At 44.9% G+C, this 23,650-nt stretch overlaps 1 protein-coding gene across 6 annotated transcripts in view; it reads right to left on the bottom strand.

Annotated features, from left to right (window-relative positions):
- The window catches only part of LOC144727381 (metastasis-associated protein MTA1-like), a 64,409-nt gene extending 41,411 nt beyond the window's left edge, over window positions 1–22,998 (bottom strand). For all 6 annotated transcript variants that reach the window (XM_078606155.1, XM_078606156.1, XM_078606158.1 and 3 more), the window contains exons 1-3: window positions 22,380–22,998; window positions 16,411–16,478; window positions 11,658–11,751 (exon numbers count right to left, since the gene is read on the bottom strand). In XM_078606155.1, the coding sequence (XP_078462281.1) occupies window positions 11,658–11,751; window positions 16,411–16,478; window positions 22,380–22,407 (190 nt within the window). In that variant the 5' untranslated portion in view covers window positions 22,408–22,998. The remainder of the gene's footprint in view (window positions 1–11,657; window positions 11,752–16,410; window positions 16,479–22,379) is intronic.
- Window positions 22,999–23,650: the final 652 nt, after the last annotated feature.

Below are 23,650 nucleotides of genomic sequence, written 5' to 3'. Positions count from 1 at the left end.
TGTTTGTCCAGGAAAGCCTCACTGTGTCTCAAGTCTATTTTTCAGGAGGGGCCTGATAAGTTTTAGAGGGGGGGGGATGTTGCTATGTTTAATCCCAAAAGAGTAATTTGCAGGTAATTTCTCAGCTTTGGGATGTTTGACAAATACCAGTTAGTGTTTTTTAGCTATCTATGGGGAGAAAGTGGAGAACTCTGGAAACTCATGCAGAACAGGAAAAGAACATACAAATCACCACACGGAAAGGTGACCTAGTCGGGAATGGAACCCACAAACGTATTGCTGTAGGGAACTAGCGTTACCACTGCATCAACCCTGCCGCCCCAATCGTCGAGGCACACGAACACACACATAGCAGGGTGAGAATCCGGATGAAGCGCAACAGCCAACGCACAGAGATAAGCAGCTGCATCAGGCGTTGGTGCCAACGCACTAGGCTGAATGCACCATATCAAAGTCCTCACAATTACCTAATTATACTTAATACTGAATTAATGTATCTTTTTAAGGACTCGGTCAAAAGGGACAAAAGTCAGTATCACCATACCGCACTCAACAACAACAAAAAATTTAATGTTCTTAACTGCCAAAGAAGGGGGGCCAAACTTGCTTTATAGCCCTAATAGTCAGTTGACGACGATTGTAAAATTCTCACCATAGCTACCATTGAGGTAACAGCACAGGAATAATAAAACGTGCATACTACTGCCTCAGTGATAATGCGCAAATCGGTAGAGGCACTTAACAACCATTCTGAATGTAGCGCCTGACCTAGTATTTTCAAAGAACCATTCTCCTCTTCACAGAAATGGGCCAGGTCTCTATGCAACAGGTAATGAGCACCCGACAATCGCCAGTTTTGAGATACGGTAGTAATTAGGTGCGTTACAAATTCAAGATTTTCTACATTTTGCACTCTGCGGGGCAACCAATGAACTTTCCTCTATCTTAAGAAAAAAAAGTCACTTTGAATTTTCCTTGTCAATTATTGTTCATGGTGTTGTTTGCCCAGTAAATCCTCAATGAATTCCAAGAGCATATCAGAAGTGACCTGCAATGGGATGGTTGGTGAAATCTACAATATATGTAATAATATAAATTAATTTTAATATTTATTTAAATGCTTATTTTTAGATTTCCCTTCAAACATTCACTGATGTGAAATATATAATTTGCAAAGGTGTCCATTAATGATGCCATTACCATATTTTCCAGATTATAACATGCTCCGGAAAGTAAGATGAATACCAAACTTGTGTCCGGTGTCAATAAACGTTTACAAAACTGGCCACACACACTCACCAGGTTAGAATATACACACTCGACTTTTTCTTTAAAATAAAAGTGGAAAAACATGTCTTCTAATCAGAAAAATGCAGTAAACGTGGGAAGAAATCCAGAAAACCCAGAGAAAAATCAAGTTTACAATGGAATAACACTCTAAGGTCGGGGAAACGTATTGCCTGGCCACATGATAGCATAGCGAGTTTGGGAGTTTCACAAATCTCTATGTGACCCAACAACCCTTGCAGACAAAGCATGGCCCTTGTTCACATTGGGTGAGGTCAATACATTTAACTTAGGTGGAACACAAAACTGAGATCTAGTTGCACCACTCTGAAAGCCCTGAAATTAATGATTTTCATTAACATTAGGAGTGGATGTTGTCAGTAGCAATGTAAGCATTACCAGCATATGAAAATGACAAAATAAACCACATGCACTGGCAGAGCCAATTATGTGCCCATATTTCAGCAAAGGGCAGAGAACTCAGTTATTACGACCAGTGCAGCTGTTATTATAAAGAAGCTTAGAGCGTAATTATGCTAAACGCTCAGGACTTTCTGTTTCGTAGTGAGAGAAATGTGCTAATTGTCTAATGCTGTGTAAACATAAAACAACACGAAATAATGACCCCAAGTTGGGACAATTAAAACATGAATATCTCAACGAGTCTAAACAAAGCTGTGATGGTCCACAGTCCCTTATCCTGTCATAAACGTTACATCTACAGCCCATTTGTCATTCCAGTGCTTGATGAGGGCCTCACAATGCCATGCAGGCAGTCAGGGGTTATTTCACCAAGTTTCACCATGCTGGTTGTTGCGGTTGGTGAAGATAATGTGGGGTAAAGAACAATGGATTTTGCTGCTCTGCCCTCCACTGCCCACAACACCGACTATACCTATTTTATATAACTATATCCAGGCTCAAACCTGTTTAACTTCCTAATGTCTGGTAGGTCGAATTTTGGGTGATTTGATCATAGGCAATAAACAGCAAAGTGCACACAAACCCCATCTAAATGGCCAACGCGAAGTAAATTTCACTGGGCTAGCCAAGCTCAAACCTGCTTAGCTTATGAGGTTTGACGGGATCTGGTGCATTACGGGCGATTTTGTCTTAGGCAATAAACACCCAAGTGCACACCACTCCAACCCAAATGGACAGCACTAAGGAAATATCACTGCCTCATAGCTTGCTTTGTTGAGACATGAAAAAGAAACTCTCCTAGCCACATCTAAACGTGCCCCAGTGTGCCACCTATCCAAACAACCGGTACCCTTGCTGCTACTACTGGGCAGTGACCTTTTCTAGATCGGGATGATAAACCCTACTCAGAGAAAGAAATGAAAACTGTCCGGCTAACGCCTACTCCTTACTATGCCTCGCACGTGACCCCAAGAAAATAAATTACTGTACTGTAATAAAACACAAATTCAGTAACTAACAGTATGCCTGCCTGGGTTGGGACTATCCTTCCATAAAAAGGTGACAGTTCAATATTGTTGTTAATCTGTGCCTAACAGCAAGCGGGCCGTTGGGATGTCACATGTCGTGTGAGGTCGTTAACGTGGAGCAGATATCATTAAATTTATATTCGTCACGTAAATGAGTGTAAAGGCATGAGCAGTCAAGAAACATATATACATAGACACACACTATTTTATGCAATAAATTACAAAGAGACTATGGCACCTTAAGGATTCTTCAGGTTGAAAGCAATTGCCAAAGGCTCTTAGAATGAGACTATTTTACATTTTTGGATATTTAGGGATCAATATTTATGAGACTCAGAAAGCAAATATCATGAGCTGCATAGCCATTTAAAATCGCCTAGTAAATAAAATAACCAGTAATTGGAACAAATAGTACAAGAGCATATCGAGTCATATATGATGACTCATATACGAGTGATCCAGCGTTGGTGCATCACGAAGATTTGTGGAACTCCCACACCCACTCATTTGGCTGAGAAGTGGCTAGGCGACAGCAATTCGGCAAGTGAGTTCATGCACCTGTGTGGGTGGACCTATGAGTGTTCGCCCTTCACATGTTAGTGCCTTTTCTTAAGGTAATCTGATTTCCTCCTACACAAAGCAAAACACTCATTAAAGGAATTGTCCAAACATCCTACATTGGGTCTAGACACTCAGCAAGGCCTTCCCAGATAAAAACAGGATATTTACACAACCGTATTATATATATTATAAGATGCTCCAGAAGTGAGATACAGCCCAATCATGTGCCCAGTGTGAAAAACGTGATACAAATTTGGCCTCTCAAACATGCACAACGAGCATAATATTTTTAAAAAACACCCAACTTTTTTTATTTACAATAAAGGGGGGAAACAGTGCATCTTTTAATTAACAGAACATGGTATTATTTTATTTCCAAGAATAATGTGACACGAGGGTTTAACTCTTGTCTACACAAGAGCCTGGCTACTTGACATTGGTACTGTCCAAATGGATGTGTGCATCAATAACGGCGTGGAGCGGAGAGAACGAAGGAGCTGGTTGGGGGAGAGCGCTGGGGTTAGGGGCAAGGGTCGCGAGCGTCAATCCTCATTGCTTACCTAATCACGCCGTCAAAAGGTTACGTGTTAGAGAGCAGGGTGCCACGGAGGTTTCAAAAATTGGGCCATTTGTCACCATTACTGCTGTGTGCCCACATGTCCGTCGCCAAATTACCAGAGGATAGAAAAAAGGATGGAATGGTGCTTTCCCTCCGTCACAAAACGACCGGACGTTTAAAACTCAACACACCCGCAACACAACCACGGAAAACATTTAGGTCAAAAGCCAAGATTGCCCAGTGGTGGAAAATTGTAAATAATTAGAGTATTCATTTGTAAAAACCTCCAGGCCATAGAGAAACGAGATAAAATGATGCAGCCCAATGTGGTAAAGCAAATTAATTGGGAATCAATGTGGCAAAGGCTGGATCTGGCAATTTAAAAAACTACAAATACTACACATCACAGAAGTTACATTAAATAATATATATATTTTTTAAATATCTTTTTTTAAATCACACTCAACAAATTTGGTATCGTCCGAATAATTTTAGCCATGCATGAAATTCAACCACTGACAAATGTCGTAAACACACGCCGTATAAGGCTTCGTACGATTCAACGCATTGTTTTAAACGAACGACAAAAATTGCACCGCACCCCGATGTTTTTTTTCATCCCAGACGCAAAAACATCAACGGCGGTGAGCGCGACATTACGCATGCGGTAGCTGCTTAGCGGCAAGAGGTAAAGGACCTTTTGTTGCTCATCTCTGCAATCCATAATACGGGGCCATGGATACACACATTGGGCGGAGCTTGCTATGGCTCATTACGGTCCTCCGATCTAGGGCTCTTGCATGTCTGTGTCTGTGGCACTTGATCCAGCTGCATGGGCTGCAGAAACCAGAAACCACTGCACACCGACCGCCCTGGCGCATCTCTGGTGTAACTTTTGCATCCCTATAGCAATGGGAATCTGGCCAGTGCAGCTAAAGAGCAGTGAGCAGCAGCAGAGACCGGTGAGGAGGGTGGTGGTAGGGAGTTTGGGGGGGGGGGAGAGAACGCCGAGTCAGCAATAGTGAAAAGGGGGTGTTGTGCTACCATTGACGGCAAACAAAATAATCCTGGGTTACTGTACTATGTGCGTGCGCGCGTTCAAATCTCAATCACAGGGCACTTTGTCACAGTGCGTGGTGCTGGGTGCATGGCTTGTGTGCCGGCGTGGGCGTATGGTGTGTGCGTGCTTGCGCTATGTTCTTGCTATGCGTTGTTGTGCATATAGTGTTGGTCTATCACAACGCCCCTCCCCCACACGCCCATCACTCTTCTCCCTTCCCCCACCACAGCCGCATGCTACTCCCCCACAGACGCACAGACCCCCCACCCCCCCCTCCTGCACCCCCCCCCCCCAACAGGTCTAGCCACGGCCGTCTGGCCCTGGGTCTCTGTGAGCCCTGCTCGTACAGACTGGGAAACCCCTTCTTGTGCGTCTGGTCCGTGGGTTAATTTGATTGGAAAGACTTAAATTCCCCTCCATCGCACATGTCCTTCCGAACGTGGCTGATGCAAGATTTAGCATCATTTTTCTCCCTTTTTACACGGACGTGGCAAACCTGTAAAGTTAAGACCGCGCATGAGAGCTTGACAGCTCTTTATAATAATTTCATAGGTAAATATTTTTTAATTGGCTCATAACCATTTCATATAAAGGCCTGCAGGGGGTTAAGCTAATTTGATTCATGACAAGTGGTGGATTGCTAATAATACTCGCGAGTGCTAATTGACCGCGTGCTCAGGTACAAAATTGAAAACAACAGGCCCGAGAACACTGCGACCACACAAAGCACATGCGGTACATTTTCACATGATACTCGATTTAATAACAGTCTGAATCACTATTTTCCGTGCATGAAAAGACTGTTTGTCTCTGCCAGACTCCCAGCGGGTCTTTCATCCCCCAAGCGCTCGCCTAGCTGTACACGAGCAGTTCGTATCAGCGCGGCATTAACCCCTTTTCACAGTGGCACAAATGCTTTTTCTTGTTTTACTGTCGCAAACGTTTACCGCACGGCACCAAGGGTTAATTGTGAAAAAAATAATTTAGCCCCCCGTGTTTACGTAACGCTTAGTGTGGAAGAAGCACAGTCCACTGTGTCGTGAACGCAGGTTACATAACCTCTGCAGGGAAAGCCCTGAAAACGAACGAACCCTGTTAGACACGTTTTTAACGAATGCATTCTCACATTCAGAGGGATCGTATCTTAACTCAGATTTGATGCGCGCAGAGATTTATCATCAGAGGTGGGACAAAGTCATTGTTATGCAAGTCCAAGTCGAGTCTCAAGTCATCAAATTCATGACTCGAGTCTGACTCGAGTCCAAGTCACATGACTCGAGTCCACATCTCATAGGTGGGACAAAGTCATTGTTATGCAAGTCCAAGTCGAGTCTCAAGTCATCAAATTCATGACTCGAGTCTGACTCGAGTCCAAGTCACATGACTCGAGTCCACATCTCATAGGTGGGACAAAGTCATTGTTATGCAAGTCCAAGTCGAGTCTCAAGTCATCAAATTCATGACTCGAGTCTGACTCGAGTCCAAGTCACATGACTCGAGTCCACATCTCATAGGTGGGACAAAGTCATTGTTATGCAAGTCCAAGTCGAGTCTCAAGTCATCAAATTCATGACTCGAGTCTGACTCGAGTCCAAGTCACATGACTCGAGTCCACATCTCATAGGTGGGACAAAGTCATTGTTATGCAAGTCCAAGTCGAGTCTCAAGTCATCAAATTCATGACTCGAGTCTGACTCGAGTCCAAGTCACATGACTCGAGTCCACATCTCATAGGTGGGACAAAGTCATTGTTATGCAAGTCCAAGTCGAGTCGCAAGTCATCAAATTCATGACTCGAGTCTGACTCGAGTCCAAGTCACATGACTCGAGTCCACATCTCATAGGTGGGACAAAGTCATTGTTATGCAAGTCCAAGTCGAGTCTCAAGTCATCAAATTCATGACTCGAGTCTGACTCGAGTCCAAGTCACATGACTCGAGTCCACATCTCATAGGTGGGACAAAGTCATTGTTATGCAAGTCCAAGTCGAGTCGCAAGTCATCAAATTCATGACTCGAGTCTGACTCGAGTCCAAGTCACATGACTCGAGTCCACACCTCTGTTTATCATAGCTTTTTATATCACGCCAGGTGCATTCAGTAGTGAACACCTTGGGTTATGCACTCTCTCTTAAAATTACCACTGCCTGCCACGCCTGGGTTGGGGGGGGGGATAACCACAGACTTTTGACAAACCACTCAAGCTCTAGCCAACTAGAAACAAGAACTGCGGGTGAACGTGTCACAGTCACTTCGTGTTCCATTGAGCATTAAGGCGATGATCATCTCATTAAGCGCTGACACAGTGGCAGAATTTCCACGTTCGCATGGTGAGGGCGATAACATCCACAGGACAACCACTGTCGGCTTCCCCCACGAAACGGTACCCGTTTTATGATACAAAAGGATTGGATACGTCAATCCCCAACCAGGATTTAAACTTGAAACCTTCCAATTGCGAGCCTCTAGATCGACCGCCGAGACATCTGCCTTGTGTGTGTGTAATCCATGGCAATGGAATGAAAAGGGCCAACCTGAAAATGAGAAGTCGGCACTGAGAACTGACAGGCGGCATGTGTCTGCGCGACCACTGCGTATATCTCCGTCGCATCGCCGACTTACCCAATCAATTCTCACGCAGATTTGTATCTGCTGTGCTAAATGATACCGCCTGTCACTCTTTTTTTTATCTGCTGAACCCTTCTTCTCTCACACGAGTTCCCCCCCCCCTCTCTCTGTGTGTGCAAGTCAAGCTGTGAGATGCGGCACACAGCTCGTTCAGTCAGTCGTACGAGTAACGGAGAAAGGTGAGCCAATCGGTGAGCAACACAGTGCTTAACAAAGCAGAAAACGACCCGTGACATAACAGTTCCTCAAGTATTTACAAATCTCAGCGGGGCAGGACAGCACCAAGAAAATCATGGAAGCTAAATTCAACTGGCAAATCTTTGACACGTCTTCATTGGCAATGATCACCAACCGCGGGTAAAATGCCACGTGATGAAAACCAAGTAGAACACACACACACAAAAGTAGAACACACACACACAGATATGCCAGCCGACAATTGCACGTGAGTTGTCACACACCAGCCAGTTACTCGATGCAGCTTTTGACATACCAGGTCCAGATTTTTTTCTTTTGCGAATATGAAAAGCAACCGTCTATTTGGTGCCAAAGTGTGTGACATGCACGCATTCATATGCAAAGACAACCGCTAACAAAACATCTGACAAACGACAAGGGATATTTGGAAAATAGGTCCCAAAAAAAACTCACTCAACCCTCAACTGGTGCCACACAAGATACCATGTTTTCAATTCAACTACTCAATCATAAGCGATATTTTAGAATTGGCCTTCACAATAAAAAATGCTTTCAAACAAATGGGCATGAATATGTAAGCAGATAAATCACCAGCAAAATACTGAAATCTTAAATCGTGCGGCAAACAGTCGTCTTTTTGGCAAAACCAGAAAAGAAAACAGCAGCCAAGGAAAGAAGAAATGTAAAAAAAATATTCAAAAAGGGAGAAAAAAAATAAACCGGGCAACGTGCCTGCATGAGGAAGTCTAGTAACTTCCATGGCACCTAAGCGCTGCCATTAATATCCAGGGGGGTGAAAGGTTGCACACAGGCACACGCGTAGGAACACATGCATCTAGGCACGCACGCGCACGCTCCCTCGCATAATGCCGCTGGCACCGTGCCAGGCTTGCGGCAGCCAACGGGAGGCAGCCAGGGGACCCACGCAGCTCAGTCACCTGACCCTGCCCCAGCCACACGCAATCGCCGCAGGAAAAAAAAGAGGTTGGTCTCAAAGGGTTGGAGGGTTGGGGGAAGATTGGGGGATATCTGGGGGCGGAGTTGTTGTGTGGGGGGGGTGGCGGCGGGCAAGCAGAGTGGAGGGGGAGGGAAGAGACGGCTGGTAGCAAGAGAAGGGTGAGGGGGGAGGGGCGGGGGTACAGAAATGCAGGCCCTCGTATGACAGCACCAGCAAGATGGCATCAGCTCACGTCAGCAATCACTTCCTGAACCAAATCCCTCCTCCTTCTCACCGCTGTACAAGGCGATTTTTTTTCTGTGTGCGTGCGTGTACAGGCGTTCTGGCTACAGGCAAAGGTGGCCATGTTGAACACGCCGGACAAAAGCAATGGGCTGAAGAAGGCACGCAGGGGGTGCCAAGGGTTATATTAATTTCAGTTGCTTCGCCTATTCGCCATTTAAATTTATTTTTTTGGGGGTGGGGGGGAGGTATTTTTATTTATTTTAATAGAATTTTCTGAGCGAGGATGCAGAATACGGGAGCGCCAGAGGGCATTTAAATAAGATTCCACATCACGACCTAATTATGCAGATCTTTTAACATCTCTGAAAATGGCCGCATATTCTCAGTTCCCTCCACCTCAACTACAACCGTGCCAACTGACTCCCAACTACGGCGGACGTGCCACCATTTTTTTGCACAGATTTTTTTTTGGGGGGGAGGGGGGGCGGTTTAAATAAATTAAAAAGTCCCAAACTGGATATTGTACAGATTTACCTCTGTGTGAATACAGTAATAAAGCAGCTGCATTGGTTTTTATTACAGAAGCCAAGGAATGCTTGGGGAGGAAAGAGGTTGAATGATGACATTACCTATTGAAATAAGAAGTGCATGTCACATATAAGAGACCATGAAAGTTTTCCAATAGATTTTTAAAAATGCATTTTACACATTTTCAAGGCATGTATCTCTGTGTTTGACCCCTATCTGATTAATTTATACAATAAAAGCAGTACACATTAAATATAACCACGAGAATGTGTTTGACCATGTAAAAGAAAACGATGTGAATGTGGGCGGAAAAGTCTAAAAACTATCTTCGAGCTTGAGTTTTTAAAATATATTTAGTTTTGCTTTAGAAAATAATTTGACCCATCACTGCACAAATATCACCCACACTAAGAGTCACTCAGTTTTTACACAATTACTTACACAAAGTGGCACATTTTCTACAAATTTGGGAGTCCATTTTGCAGATTATGTTCAACATTAACTTTTTACGATTTTCATCAAAAGCTGAAGAATTACTTAACCAAAGCAAATTTTCACACGAGCTCTGATAAATAAAACAAGTTTTTCTATTAAGATTTCTGAACATCTCTGCATTCAGAAGATACATTGCACAAGTGCAAATACATTTTTTGGGCTCTACTTCTAATGTGTCTAAGACAATTGTCTTTTTCAACATGCAAAAGCCGGAACATAAAAATTTTTAATTGTGAGGTAAGTGACAAAAATAATACATCGAATCCCACAATTATGGCTTAAATAAAAATTTAATAATTACAAATGGAGTGATTCATATGACAAATGTAGACTTTTAATCTCAGAATAAATTTCCCACAATTCTCGTACAAGTTCCACTCATTGGGCTCTCTACGAAAGCATCAGGCGTCAAGAAAAAAAAACAAAGAAATTTGAAAACTAAATCTGAACCGAATGAAATTTAACGTAGTCTTACATGTATGAGACACGTGTAGAATCACACAAATTGCACTGCAGATAACGCTATCAGAACCAATTTGAACAAAAAAGGAATTCCACACCTAATTTTACACATCTTGCTCGCGTTATTTTATCGACACATGCAGAAGATACGCGACTACTGTGGTGGCAATTGTGAAGTACTTCAAGTGATTGTGCTGGGATGTTGGACAACCTAGCAAATGGATTTTTTTTTCAATTCACCTTGCTTAAGTGGAGTTTTACCCCCACTCAGGTCTTCCTAAGGCAAACATTGCGAAGCGCAGAGGACAATCGCCACCGCATTCGAAAGTGAGGGGTTGAAAAAGTGATAACGCACAACAAATGCAAATTCAAAGAGAAAAGGCTTAAGCACTCCGGTACACAACCCTCTCTGGGTTGTCACACGTTCCAACTAAGCAATTTAAATTGTAATGGGATCACAAGCACAGCACTTTCTTGTGTAGTCCATATAGTAGTCTACATAATGGGATTTTCCAGGGTGATCTCTTTTCCAGGCACGTAACAAAAGGTAAATTGAAATGGACTCGAGTTCACATTTTTTCCGCAACTACTTTAATGCCGGTGTTAAACTTTTTAACATTGGCAATGAATACTAAAAGCAGCAAGCAAGATTTCTCGGTCAAAAAAAAGTGTAGAAATGAATGAGCTATCCTATGTTATCACCGCTGACTAATGGAATGCAATCTGAAGTTAAATAAAACTTCCCATCGGGTCTGCGATCCTTGAATATGTCAACCGGAGGTTTTTAACAGATACTGTGTTTTGAATATGGAAGCTGTCACAGTGTCATCGTTCACACACATGACCTGCAATCCAGAGGTCACCAGTTCGATTCCATCTCCCAGCACGGCAGTTGAAACAATGTGGCAAATGTATTATCTCCTCCCTCGTCAACTATCCAACCATAAGTTATAAAAGGGTACACCGATTAGACAATCAGCAGGTCACATGCAGTGGGGTGACCGTCTGGGCAACTGCCACCTCTCCCAAGCAGTCTGGCCAAACGTGGAAGAGTAGGCCAACATCTCCGTTAGAAGGGCTCTTTAGAGCTCTCGCTCGCCGCAGTTGAGTGAACAAGCCAATGCAGTGCTGCACTTTACCCTTCTACAACTTATTTAGCTGCTGTGCGGATATAGCGGGGTACGTAGACATAGCAGGGTACGTGGATATGGCGGGGTACGTGCACAGCGCTGCGGGGCTTGATTACTTGCGTGCTTGTCGGCGAGCGAGATGAGGTTGCTCGAGATGTCTCTCCGACGATAGAAGCATACCACTTTCGCTTCCACGTTCCCATTTGCAGTCTGTGCAGAAAGAGAAATTACAGAAGGGCAATGACATTGTCATTATAACAATGGAGTTCGCTCAAAGTGCCAACTCAGGAACACAGAGCTTGGGCAATTGTTGGTGGCAGTTCTGGACGCCTTCCCGCTCGTCTGAGGTTTCCAGCGCGTCCGTGTAAAAACCGTGTTCATTACAGAATCTGCAGAATTTTGAGACATGAGCATAAATAACGTGATATATGAATTGAAAAAACACATGTATCCTTATTATTTTCAACTCATATTGTTGCACACTTTCCCCGACACACATGAAGCTTGGTTTAACATGTAGGCTTTCGCGACCAATATCATCCGTAACAGAGGTTTTTGGGTGATTGCGTAAATATATAAATGTGTCGTTAAAACCTGCCACCACCCGACACAGCCAACTAGTAAGCGTTGTCACGTAAACAGAACATGCCAATTCATCACAAGTACAGCACACCAACAGCCAGATTAAGCTAGTTGTAATTACTGGCGAAACATCATACTCAGTTTTGTAAATGTTGTGGCTTGGCTCTCCAAGACACCGGCGTGCTGTACTAGTGACGAATTGGCCACGTTCTATTAACGTGACAACCCTTACTAGTTGGCTGTGTCGGGTGGTGGCGGGTTTTAACGACACATTTATACATTTACGCGATCTAACCCAAAAACCTCTATTATGAGCACATGAAGCTTATTCACAAGGGGGCCAATTTTAGGGTTCGGATTTTTTTTCATTTACCAGCCTAAGGCTCCTGTTGGCAATGGTTACACCACCACAGAATATAAAGACTACTTAATGCTGGATGGAACAGCAGGGTTAATTCTTACATAACAAAATCAGTTTTGATCTATCCATTTCTGGATGAAGGCCTCCCATCACGCCATTGCAACACGACAATTCATCTCGCTCACATAGAGCGGTTGCGCTCATCCCCCTCCTGCCAACCATGCTGGTTGCTTTCTCAGGCGTATTCCCCTCCTTCAGCAGGCATTCCATCACTAATCTTGTCCATCGGTCATGATCCCTTGTCGTGATGTGGCCTAACCCAAGCCTACTTTTCTTCACAATTAAGCAGATACAGTTTGGGCATACCAGAGCCACTAGCAAAAAAAAGCAAGCAGAACTGTCTCATCCTCCAAGCCACGTTTGATAGTATTTTGCCAATAACCAACGGAAGCAAAAATATATAACAACGCTATTTCAGTTTCCTTAACCTTTTCATCAAGGCTGGTCTTCAGGTACTGTAAGAAAATAAGCTGACTACATATCACTTTAACACCCTGTACAAACACACTCACGATGCTTCAACAGCCCAGACAGGGTAGTTAAAAGAGAATACAGTATATTTAAGCATATTTTAAACAAAACGTGGTCGTAAACTCCCCCACATGTATCCCCAGGCAGACAGGAGAAGAGAAGAAACACCTAATTATTTGTCCTGCAGGAAATGTATTAACCCTATTTTCATATTCTTAGGTTTTTTTTCGGTAAAGTCACGTAGGTAAAAAATTAAAATTAATAAAAGTAAAATAAAAAATAAAAATAAAATAAAAAATCACGACGTTTCGGAGGCAACACAAGCTTTCGTCTTCAGGTGGAACCGTCACAGCACGACAGCTGAAGACGAAAGCTTGTGTTGCCTCCGAAACGTCGTGATTTTTTATTTTTATTTTATTATTTTTTATTTTTTTATTTTACTTTTATTAATTTTAAATTTTTACCTACGTGACTTTACCGAAAAAACCTAAGAATATGAATCCTTGCAGTCACGAAAGCTTGAAATCTAGAATTAACCCTATTTTCTTAAAGATCTTTGCCCACAATCCATCCTGGTAGATCATCAGTGGAGCAAGTGGCTCACAATCGAAAGGCTGAGGAGTTCAAATCCCTGTTTTCGGGTTGACTGTCAATCATTCCTTTGAAGTCCTAAAAAAGTGATTGCCCTATGGATAAACTTTCCCCCGCCATAAGAATATGGAATATCCACTCCCGACGACTCAGGGCTGTAAAAAAAGAGATGAGCACCACCTCATTGCTCATATGAACAGGAAATCACTTTGGCTTGCTCACTGCTCGTTACAATAGTCCAGCAATGAGGGTAATACAAGGCAACACTGCCTTGTAGAATGGGCTCCACAGCTAATGGAAATTTCATGCACTGGAGATTCTGGAGGTACAGAAGTGGAGCAGTGTTTTTTTACCAGTACCCTGCGAATAACTGATCCTACCTCGTAAACATAATCCAATCTTTCTCAGGACTTAATATTAACACATGCTACCAATTGCCGTGTCGACATTCCATGATGATCAGAAAAAATGCAGTGAAAAATAAAAGGACGTCATAAAACATACGAGGCAATGTCTTGGCCTTAATATAAACCCTCATCCTACTCTGATGCTACTCTGATCCAACCAATATGCAATTTGTAATTTGCAAAGCAAAATGTTTTACATTTGCCTTAATTTCTCAACTCACTGCCGTGGTGAAATGGCCAGCACACTGGACTTGCAATCCAGAGGTCAGATTCAATTCGATTTCCCAACAGGGCAGATTAAACAATTGCGTAAGTTTCTTTAATCCCCCCCACTCGTCTGTCAACCCAGCAGTATAAATGGGTACACCACAGTTAGTCAATTGGCAGCTTGCTGTGATCGGGGTAAAGCCTGGGTATTTACAAAACTTCCAATATGTCTAACCAGCACGGAAGAGCAGATGAAATACACTCTATAGGCTCTCTATAAAGCTCCTTTTAGTGGAGGCTCATTCCACCAGCAAGTGGCATGAGCAAGCAATTGCAGGGCTGCACCTTTACTTTTCATAATTTATTGAACAGCTTTCAAACTAAATTTCGATTTAAAGCTTTCGTGACTGCAGGGATTCGTCTTCTTGGTTCTTTCGGTAAAGTCACGTAGAAGGAAAATAATAAAATAAAACATAATAAAATAATTCCCACGACGTTTCGGCCACAAGGCAAGCAGCCGTCTTCAGGTGGAGAACGAGTCTCAGACTCTGCCTTCTCGACAGACCTGTTCTCCACCTGAAGACGGCTGCTTGCATTGTGGCCGAAACGTCGTGAGAATTATTTTATTATGTTTTATTTTTATTATTTTATTATTTTCCTTCTACGTGACTTTCCTGAAAGAACCAAGAAGGAGCTTTCAAACTAATCAATCAAAAAAAGCATTTGAACAGTTCAATGTTTGGGGGGGGGGGTAGATAAATAAGCAGGAAGTTCTTTCCACTTGAATGCTTAGTTACTTTTTGCAGAAACAAGGCAGCAGTAGACTCTGCGGTAAGAAAAGTATGTAAATGGCTGTCATATTTTCAATCCGCATGTTAACATTACGATGCAGGTCAAGGCACTGTCACCTATACCTCAACATCAGCCTACCAATTTAACCACCCCAAAGCGTACCAACGCGAGAAATAATTTCCCAGTGCGCGGAAACCACGTGGAACCATGATGGCTTTCACGGGTCCACTAAAATCTTCCACGATGAAAACGGTTTGCAGTCCCCCACATGCTGGGACAATGCAGTTTAAGGTGGTAAACATCCAGCATAAGTAACTAATTCACATTTGTGTTGGTCCATCCGTGAGATATTGTATCAGTGGCAACACTCACACGCATATTGTTTGTCAGAGAGAAAAGTGGAGGCTCATTCTGACCAGAAGGAACAAGGAACCTACAGTATTGATGAGGAGTTAGGTAAGACATAACCTTGACAATGGTCAAAAACAACCATGACAAACATTTTCACCATGCCAATATTAGTGTTCAAGACATATCTAAAGTTGTGGCTACGTTTGAAAAATGAATACAAATCTGAGTCATGTGTGGGGGACAAATGTAATATTCTTGGAAGATTATAACAATATTTCACAAGCATTTCTCTCATACCATGCACACACAACTTAGTGACCAGGTGAGAGCCCATTAAAAGAAAGTATTTTTTCAATGTAGACCTGGGAATACCAGATCCAAATAAATCCTTATGTACATCACTAATATACCACTTTATCAAAGCCTCCTGATATTGTTTAGTATTCACCTTCTCTGCAGTGGTATGCGTCTCTCCTAATAGCTACTGGGCATGCAACAATGCAATGAATCATCGATTAATATTGATAATTTCACTCACGATACGGGCGTTGAATTGAGCATGTCACAATCAATTATTCAAATTCATGCAAATGATATGCGGTTGAATTTTGGGATAACTTAGCACACAAACATGTATAAACGAGACTGAAAACACATTATTCCAAATGAGATGATAAAAATACTTTTTTTTATTTTTATAATCAATTCTAGACTCAATTAGTTCCATGCCCACTGGCTAAAACCAACCAATGTGACACTGACAGTTTATGGTATCTCAATTTGGTGTCATTGCAAAACATTTTCATAACAGCATTTCGAGGCAAGGCACAACAATATATAACAATGTATACTTGTTGAAAGCACGAAAGCCACACAAGTGAGATAATACCGGACTTTTACGTATTACGGCACAGACTGTAATTGTATTAACAACACTGAGGAGGATGCATTACTTAATTCTCTAAATAGTCACTTCAGGCAAGGTGGTACAATCTGGCAGCGATGATTTCATGTCAGCAGCCCTTTCATCGTACTGGAACTCGTTACCTTGTTAAGTTCCTCTATTCTTCGTATTAAGTAGGGGTTGCTTGAGGAGTTTTCAAAGAAGACATAGTCTGAAAGTAGACAAAAAGTAACAAGCAATGTTTATGTCATTAAATGCACAGGTTCCATAATCGTTACACTATGTGCTTTACGTGTTGGGAGTGGTCACTTAGACGTTGGCCCACTGCATTATGAGCCCGGTGACCTTGTTTCGATTCCTAACCAAGGAAAACATCGGTGGAAAGTTATACGTGAACCTACTCCTGGGTTTCCCTCAGATTATACGGTAATCATAATTTACAGCTGTTCATCAATTAAAAAAAGAACATCTCCCCACATCATGTCTATTTCACCATACTTCACCACACTTGATAATGGAGATTGGTGACGTGGAATAACCCAGGATCAGTTGAGATATTATTTAACCACTGATGTTATCCGTGGCAGACAGAAATCGTACTCTGGTAGCCAGATTCCGAGTGCAGTGAGTTTATCACTGCGCCACCACTTCCCACCCCTTAGATGAGTACCTGGTGCAATGTTTAAACATAGGAACATCTTTTCTTTCCGTGTTAAGTATTGTACACTCTTAAACACAACATTGCACATTCATTTGCAGCGTTAATTATTTGTTACTACAATACTAAAATATGCAACGAGTACTATTTTCTATAGTAGGGCAAGGTGGGTTGCACACCAGTACTCAGGGGTTGGTGGATGACATAAATCTGTGAAACTCCCAAACACTATGGACTGCGAAGTGGGCAGGATATGGCAGTATACAGCAAGTAGGTTCATGAACCCATTCATATGGAACTCTGCGTAGTATCCCCTTGCATGTGTGGTCGATGTTTTCTGGGTAATCCTGTTTCCTTCTCCACAAGCAAAATTCTCATTAAAAAGGGAATTTACCAAACATATCAATTCACAGCCCTCCTGCAAAAAAGGCCTTGAGACTCAATGAGATTTTCCTGGATAAATAAATGACAATTATTGCACTGTATTGTCATTGTTTTTGTGTGGTCGCCAAGTGAAAGCCATTGTGGAATTTTACATAACGCTTACAGTGCGGCAGACGTTTAATGGCATCGTGTATGTGTGGTGGTGGCGACGGGTCGTGTGTGTGTGTCTGTGGGTTCTTTAAATCCAAAACTTTTATCAGGAATAAACTGCGGCATTTTGTGTTTTGTAGGAATTAGGGATACGTGGATGCTGTTGCCACCGATGCTGTGTAAAGCCATGAAGATGAAGGTGCCGGCACAAAGCGTTCACACACACACGCCTACATATTAAACAGGGCACGGTGCGGGTAATGACCAACAGCCGACACCACGGTCTCGCCATTATTGTTTTCGGGTTTTTTTTCCTTGACACGATCTACGCTCTGCAAAATCCCGCAGCACAATTAAGCCAATGCGACACGAACACGACCCGCGGTTATCACGCACATAGACACACACACACACTCTCCAACACATTTAAAGGTTTACTAACAAGAGAACGAAGGTAATGACGGTGATGATAGCCATAGCGTAATGATAATAAAAGACATGAGGAACCCACCCACACACACGTACACGGGTATGGCATGAGGAAAACGAAAGGAAAAAAAAACACAAGTGTGGCGGCCGCCTCGCTCGGGACGCGGACCCAGCGAGTAGGGGTATTGTCGAGATCGATCCCTGGGTTTCGGGAATCGGTAAGAACACTGTCGAGGAAGGATGCCTGGGACTCGGGATTCAGGAGGGCATTGCCTGTGACAGATCCCTGGGACTCGGGACTAAATGAGGACATTGTCGAGGACAGATCCCCTGGGACTCGGGACTCAGGGAGGGCATCGTCTGGCACTCGGTGAGGGGCACTGTCTGGGACATGATCCCGGGGACTCAGGACTCAGTGAGCGGCATTGTCTTTGATAGACTGAGAAAATGTTAGGATAATGTCTAAGAAGAAGAAAAACCCTGAGGACTTGGGAGAGAGCATTATCAGGGATTAGCTCCGGAGACTCAGTGAAGCATGTCTGGCACAGACCCTTGAGATCAGGGAAGGGTGCTGCCTAGAACGATTACTGGGACACACAGGACTCGAACACTGACTGGGACAGGTCCGTGATAGTCAGAAAGCGGTGAGAGCATTGTCTACAATTAGTTCCTTATATTGCCAGTGACAGATAGTTATGGCTTCGATCTCATTTAGAACATTGTCTGACACAGACCCCTGAGACTCAAGACACGATCAGAACAATATCTGCGATAGAGAGACCCCCCCCCCAACTAGCGAAGGGTGATGTCTAGGCCTTCTCAGACTCGGGACTCGTTAAGGGCACTGCCCTGGACAAATGCCTGTGCCCGAGGGAGAACAATGTGCAGGACAACTGCTGGGACTCGAAACCCGGCAAGATTGTTGTCCGGACCAGGCCACTGGAAATCAGTGCTCAATGGAACCTTGTCAGGACTCAGGAGGGCAATGCCAGGACTGATCCTTTGGATTAGGGGAGTGCATTATCAGGGAAGTGCATTATCTGGGAAGGAACTTTAGGACTCAGAACTCGGTGAGAACTTGATCTGGGACAGATTCCGGCAATGAAAAGAAGTAGTATAGAAATAGCTCTTAGTCTCGGGACTCCATGAGAGCATTGTTCAGGACATATCCCAAGGACCAATGTAAAGAATTTCCCCGGATATATTCCTGTGTACACGGTACTAAGCAGGCAACTGCATGTGGCAGATCGCTGGTACCAGGTGACAGCATGATCCGGAAAAGATCCCGGGACTCAACGAGGGGATTTTCCAAGAATATCCCTGAGACTTAAGGAGCGAACCATTGCTCAGAAAAAAATCGCTCGGTAGGCAATGCCCGGGACTGGTTGCCCGGGAGGTCATCGCCTGCGACAAAACCAAGTCCTAGCCTGGCGGCATGCGAGGCGGCATTGAACCAGGCGACCAGGAGACTCAGAATACGTCAGCCCCCGGCTGCCCCGGGTCGACGGGACGTGCCCGCATAAGGCGACAACAAAAGCCACACGCACACCCTAACAACCTACTTTGCATTGTTACAGCATCGTGTGTGTGCTGCACGCTGTGCATTGTTTATGCATGCACACATTCACATTTGCATACAAAGTGACATACCTAAACAGAAAACATGCACCGAATGTGGAACGAAGCACACGCATGTAACGTGTAAAAAAAAATACCGCAGCTATTCTTTACATGCAATACGCAAAATATGGGGTGGTCGCTAAGTCTATATACCCCCCCCCCTTCACATCTTCTGAGTCAAACAAGGTTTTAAGACGAGAGGGTAGGGTGACTTCCCGCCCACACACAAACACGTATGCGAGCGAATTCTTGGCATGCACGACAGCACAAAGGGACATCCATTAGCGTGCACACGTGTGCACCTCTGCGTGGTGCACACGTGTACTCACTGTACATACTGTACAGGGGGGAACTACACGTTAGGCCGCTGTTTGCTTGTGCACGTGCCAACACACGGGGGGGACACAGCCACACGAATGGTCACAGCGCATACTGTAAATACTGTACACGTTGCATAACAGTGTGACGCCATGGGTGTACAGTTGAGCCGTGTGATGATTCAGATGCACACGTGTGTATTGCCCCATGTGCATGGCATGCACTGCACACATGTGGTGTACACGCTAGATTGTGTACACGAGGATAACACAGAGGGTGTATTGTGTAAGCAAGCACTTGTTTTAATGTCGTGGGGGTACGAGCTTGCAGTATATGTGTGTTGTACACGTGTCCTTGTCAATGAGTCTACTCTTGGATGAGGACTTCCTCCCGCACCGTGCGGTGGCGTGGGAGGTTCTGTTGAGCATACTTCACCAAGCTGGTGTGTAAAAGGTGTAAATATAGGTACTGTGGTCCGGTTTGCGCTGCTGTGCGCGCGTGTTACACCATACACGTGCTAAGTCGTGATGCATGAACATGCGACAGGCACATTGAAGGCAAAAGCTCGTAGCCGATACATAAAACACATGCATGCTTGACATCGAGTACAAACTACACACGTAACAGATGACACGTGCATGTACGATTCATATAAGACACACATAACAAGCAACATGAAATATACGCATGACACACAACATATATATAACATATAAAAGCTACACTTAGCATGTAATATGAAACAGAATACCTTACCGTGAGCAGAACGAATAAAACATGCACTTAACGTATGCCAAACGACACAAAATGTAACATAAAACATGCAACACGCGTAATATAAAACATGCATGTAACATAAACCAAGTTCTTTACATTCACTATCTAACATAAATCACGTAACGTAACACATAAAACACACTTCACGTGACACGCTTACTTAAACGTGACGGCTAACACATAAAACACACACTTAGCATGTGCGTTAAGTGACTTAACACACACAAAACACACACTTAACACATAAAACACGCACTTTTAAGCCTAGAAAACACACTTAACATTTAACACTTAGGGTGAATTACTTAACACGTGAAACACACACAGACTTCGCACATACAATACGCACGCATCAGACTAAACACTGGCCGAGTATCACTTTCATTTGTCAACTCCTTCCTATTCTCACTCACTCTTCACTCATTATTAAATAGTACAATTGCGTTTAATTCGTTCCTCTGGACACTTAGCACCCACCAACTAACTCTTCTTAACTCATTACTCTTAACCATGTCTTAATAAAGTACTTCACGCTACGATATCACTTTCATTTGTCAACTCCTTCCTATTCTCACTCACTCTTCACTCATTATTAAATAGTACAATTGCGTTTAATTCGTTCCTCTGGACACTTAGCACCCACCAACTTACTCTTCTTAACTCATTACTCTTAACCATGTCTTAATAAAGTACTTCACGCTACGATATTGCACTCTTTCACTGTCTGCCCAGAGTCTAGAATCTAACTTCACCCATCAACACCACTGCCGACCAAGTGTATCCCTTAATAGTAAATTGTTATAACTCTTCACCAAAGACGTGTCATCAATACTTACCTTACTGGAAGTACTAACTACAACAATGACACATTACTACTCTGCAACACTTAAATATCGTCCGTCACTTCTCCAGTCTTCACCTTGCTCGCTCATTAACACTCCTTACATCTTTACTCTTCACACTCACTTCTAACACTTCTAACTCCTTGCCATTCACACAATATCCCCCCCCCCCTTACTATTCACTCCGTGCTAATCCTTAATCTTTACACCGCAGTTGTCCCCACTCTACTCTTCCTCAATCACTCCGTCAAGATGTCCTTCTCAACATTGACACGTTCGTTCTCTCTCCTCACCACTCTTATTATGTTACTTCTCACTTTGCCACTCGCTTTACTCACCAATCGCATCCTCACCACTTTACCACCCACCTCTTCTTACACTCGCATCACTCCTCCCCATCATCTCCTTCACTCGTGCCACCACTCGTCACCCTCTTACTTCTCTTCATCACGTACCACCACTCTTCAACTCCCCTCACCTCTTTGCCTTCCTATTGCTCACTCATTCCTCACCACCACTCATCCTCACCACCACTCACCACCACCACCCCCCTCACCACCACCACCCTCACCACCACCACCACTCTCAACACCACAACCACTCACCCCCCTCACCACCACTCACCAACACCACTCACCACCACCACCTCCCACCCTCACCAACCCTCTCACTACCACCACCTCCCACCCTCACCACCACCACTACTCACCCCCCTCACCCTCACCACTCACCCCCCTCACCACCACTCACCCCCCTCACCCTCCTCACCACCACTCACCATCACCCCCCTCACCACCACCCCTCATCCTCACCACCACCACTCATCCTCACCTCCACCACTCACCTCCCACCCCCCTCACCACCACCACTCACCCCCCTCACCCTCACCACCCTCACCCCCCTCACCCTCACCACCCTCACCCTCTCCACTCACCTCCCACCCGGTACATGTTAGCAGCCATTGCAGCTGGGCAGGTTCCTCCACTTGAAAGGCGGCGATGACAATTCGTTCTCTTTTTTCCCCCAGGAGTTAGCCGAAGTAGCGACTCTTCCCCGCGTCTTGCGAATCTTCGATATTGTTTATCGATTAATAAACGTGAATCGTAATCCTATCTTCCCTCAACACCTCGCGAGGCCGGCGCGCAGTAACGTTCAACACTTTAACGCGCCCGTCAAGTCAATTCACTCAATGCGCTCTTCTTCTCCTTGCTATCTTCATCATCAGTCCCCAACAATTATTAATATTATAATTCAGTTGTATTCCTTATTAATGTCTCGGAAGCGCTGGAGGGGAGGGGGGGAGGGGAGGAGGGTGGAGGAAGGGGGAGCTCCTCTGATGGAAAGGTGGCAACACGCGATTCAAACGCATTTTAAATACTACATTTTTTAAGACGTAACAAAAACTAAACTGGGGGAAAAAACACTACAGTTCCCTCACGGAAATTATAATCCGGTTAATTAGTGAAAAATTAATTATGTAAAAAATAAAAAGCGGGAAGCGAGCGGCGCGCGCGCGCGACGGCGAGAGGCAGCGCGAGGCGGAGTGAGGGGTGGGGGCCACTGTGGGGGGTGAGGGGCGGGGGCACAGGGGAACGGGGGGGGCGGGGCGAGAGGCGAAGTGAGGGGTGGGGGCCACTGTGGGGGGTGAGGGGCGGGGGCACAGGGGAACGAGGGGGGGCGGGGCGAGAGGCGAAGTGAGGGGTGGAGGCCGCTGTAGGGGGTGAGGGGCGGGGGCACAGGGGAACGGGGGGGGGGCAAGAGATAAGGGGCGGGGCGAGAGGCGAAGTGAGAGGTGGGGGCCGCTGTGGGGGGTGAGGGGCGGGGGCACAGGGGAACGGGGGGGAGATAAGGGGCGGGGCGATAGGCGAAGTGAGGGGTGGGGGCCACTGTGGGGGGTGAGGGGCGGGGGCACAGGGGAACGGGGGGTGGGGAGATAAGGGGCGGGGCGAGAGGCAAAGTGAGGGGTGGGGGCCGCTGTGGGGGGTGAGGGGCGGGGGCACAGGGGAACGGGGGGGGAGATAAGAGGCGGGGCGAGAGGCGAAGTGAGGGGTGGGGGCCGCTGTGGGGGGTGAGGGGCGGGGGCACAGGGGAACGGGGGGGGGAGATAAGGGGCGGGGCGAGAGGCGAAGTGAGAGGTGGGGGCCGCTGTGGGGGGTGAGGGGCGGGGGCACAGGGGAACGGGGGGGGAGATAAGGGGCGGGGCGA

The sequence above is a fragment of the Lampetra planeri genome, chromosome 25 (genome assembly GCF_965212315.1).
Source record: "Lampetra planeri chromosome 25, kcLamPlan1.2.h2, whole genome shotgun sequence".
NCBI lineage: Eukaryota > Metazoa > Chordata > Hyperoartia > Petromyzontiformes > Petromyzontidae > Lampetra > Lampetra planeri.
The sequence above is the reverse complement of the archived record's forward strand: the minus strand, read 5'-3'. Positions and strand labels throughout refer to the sequence as shown.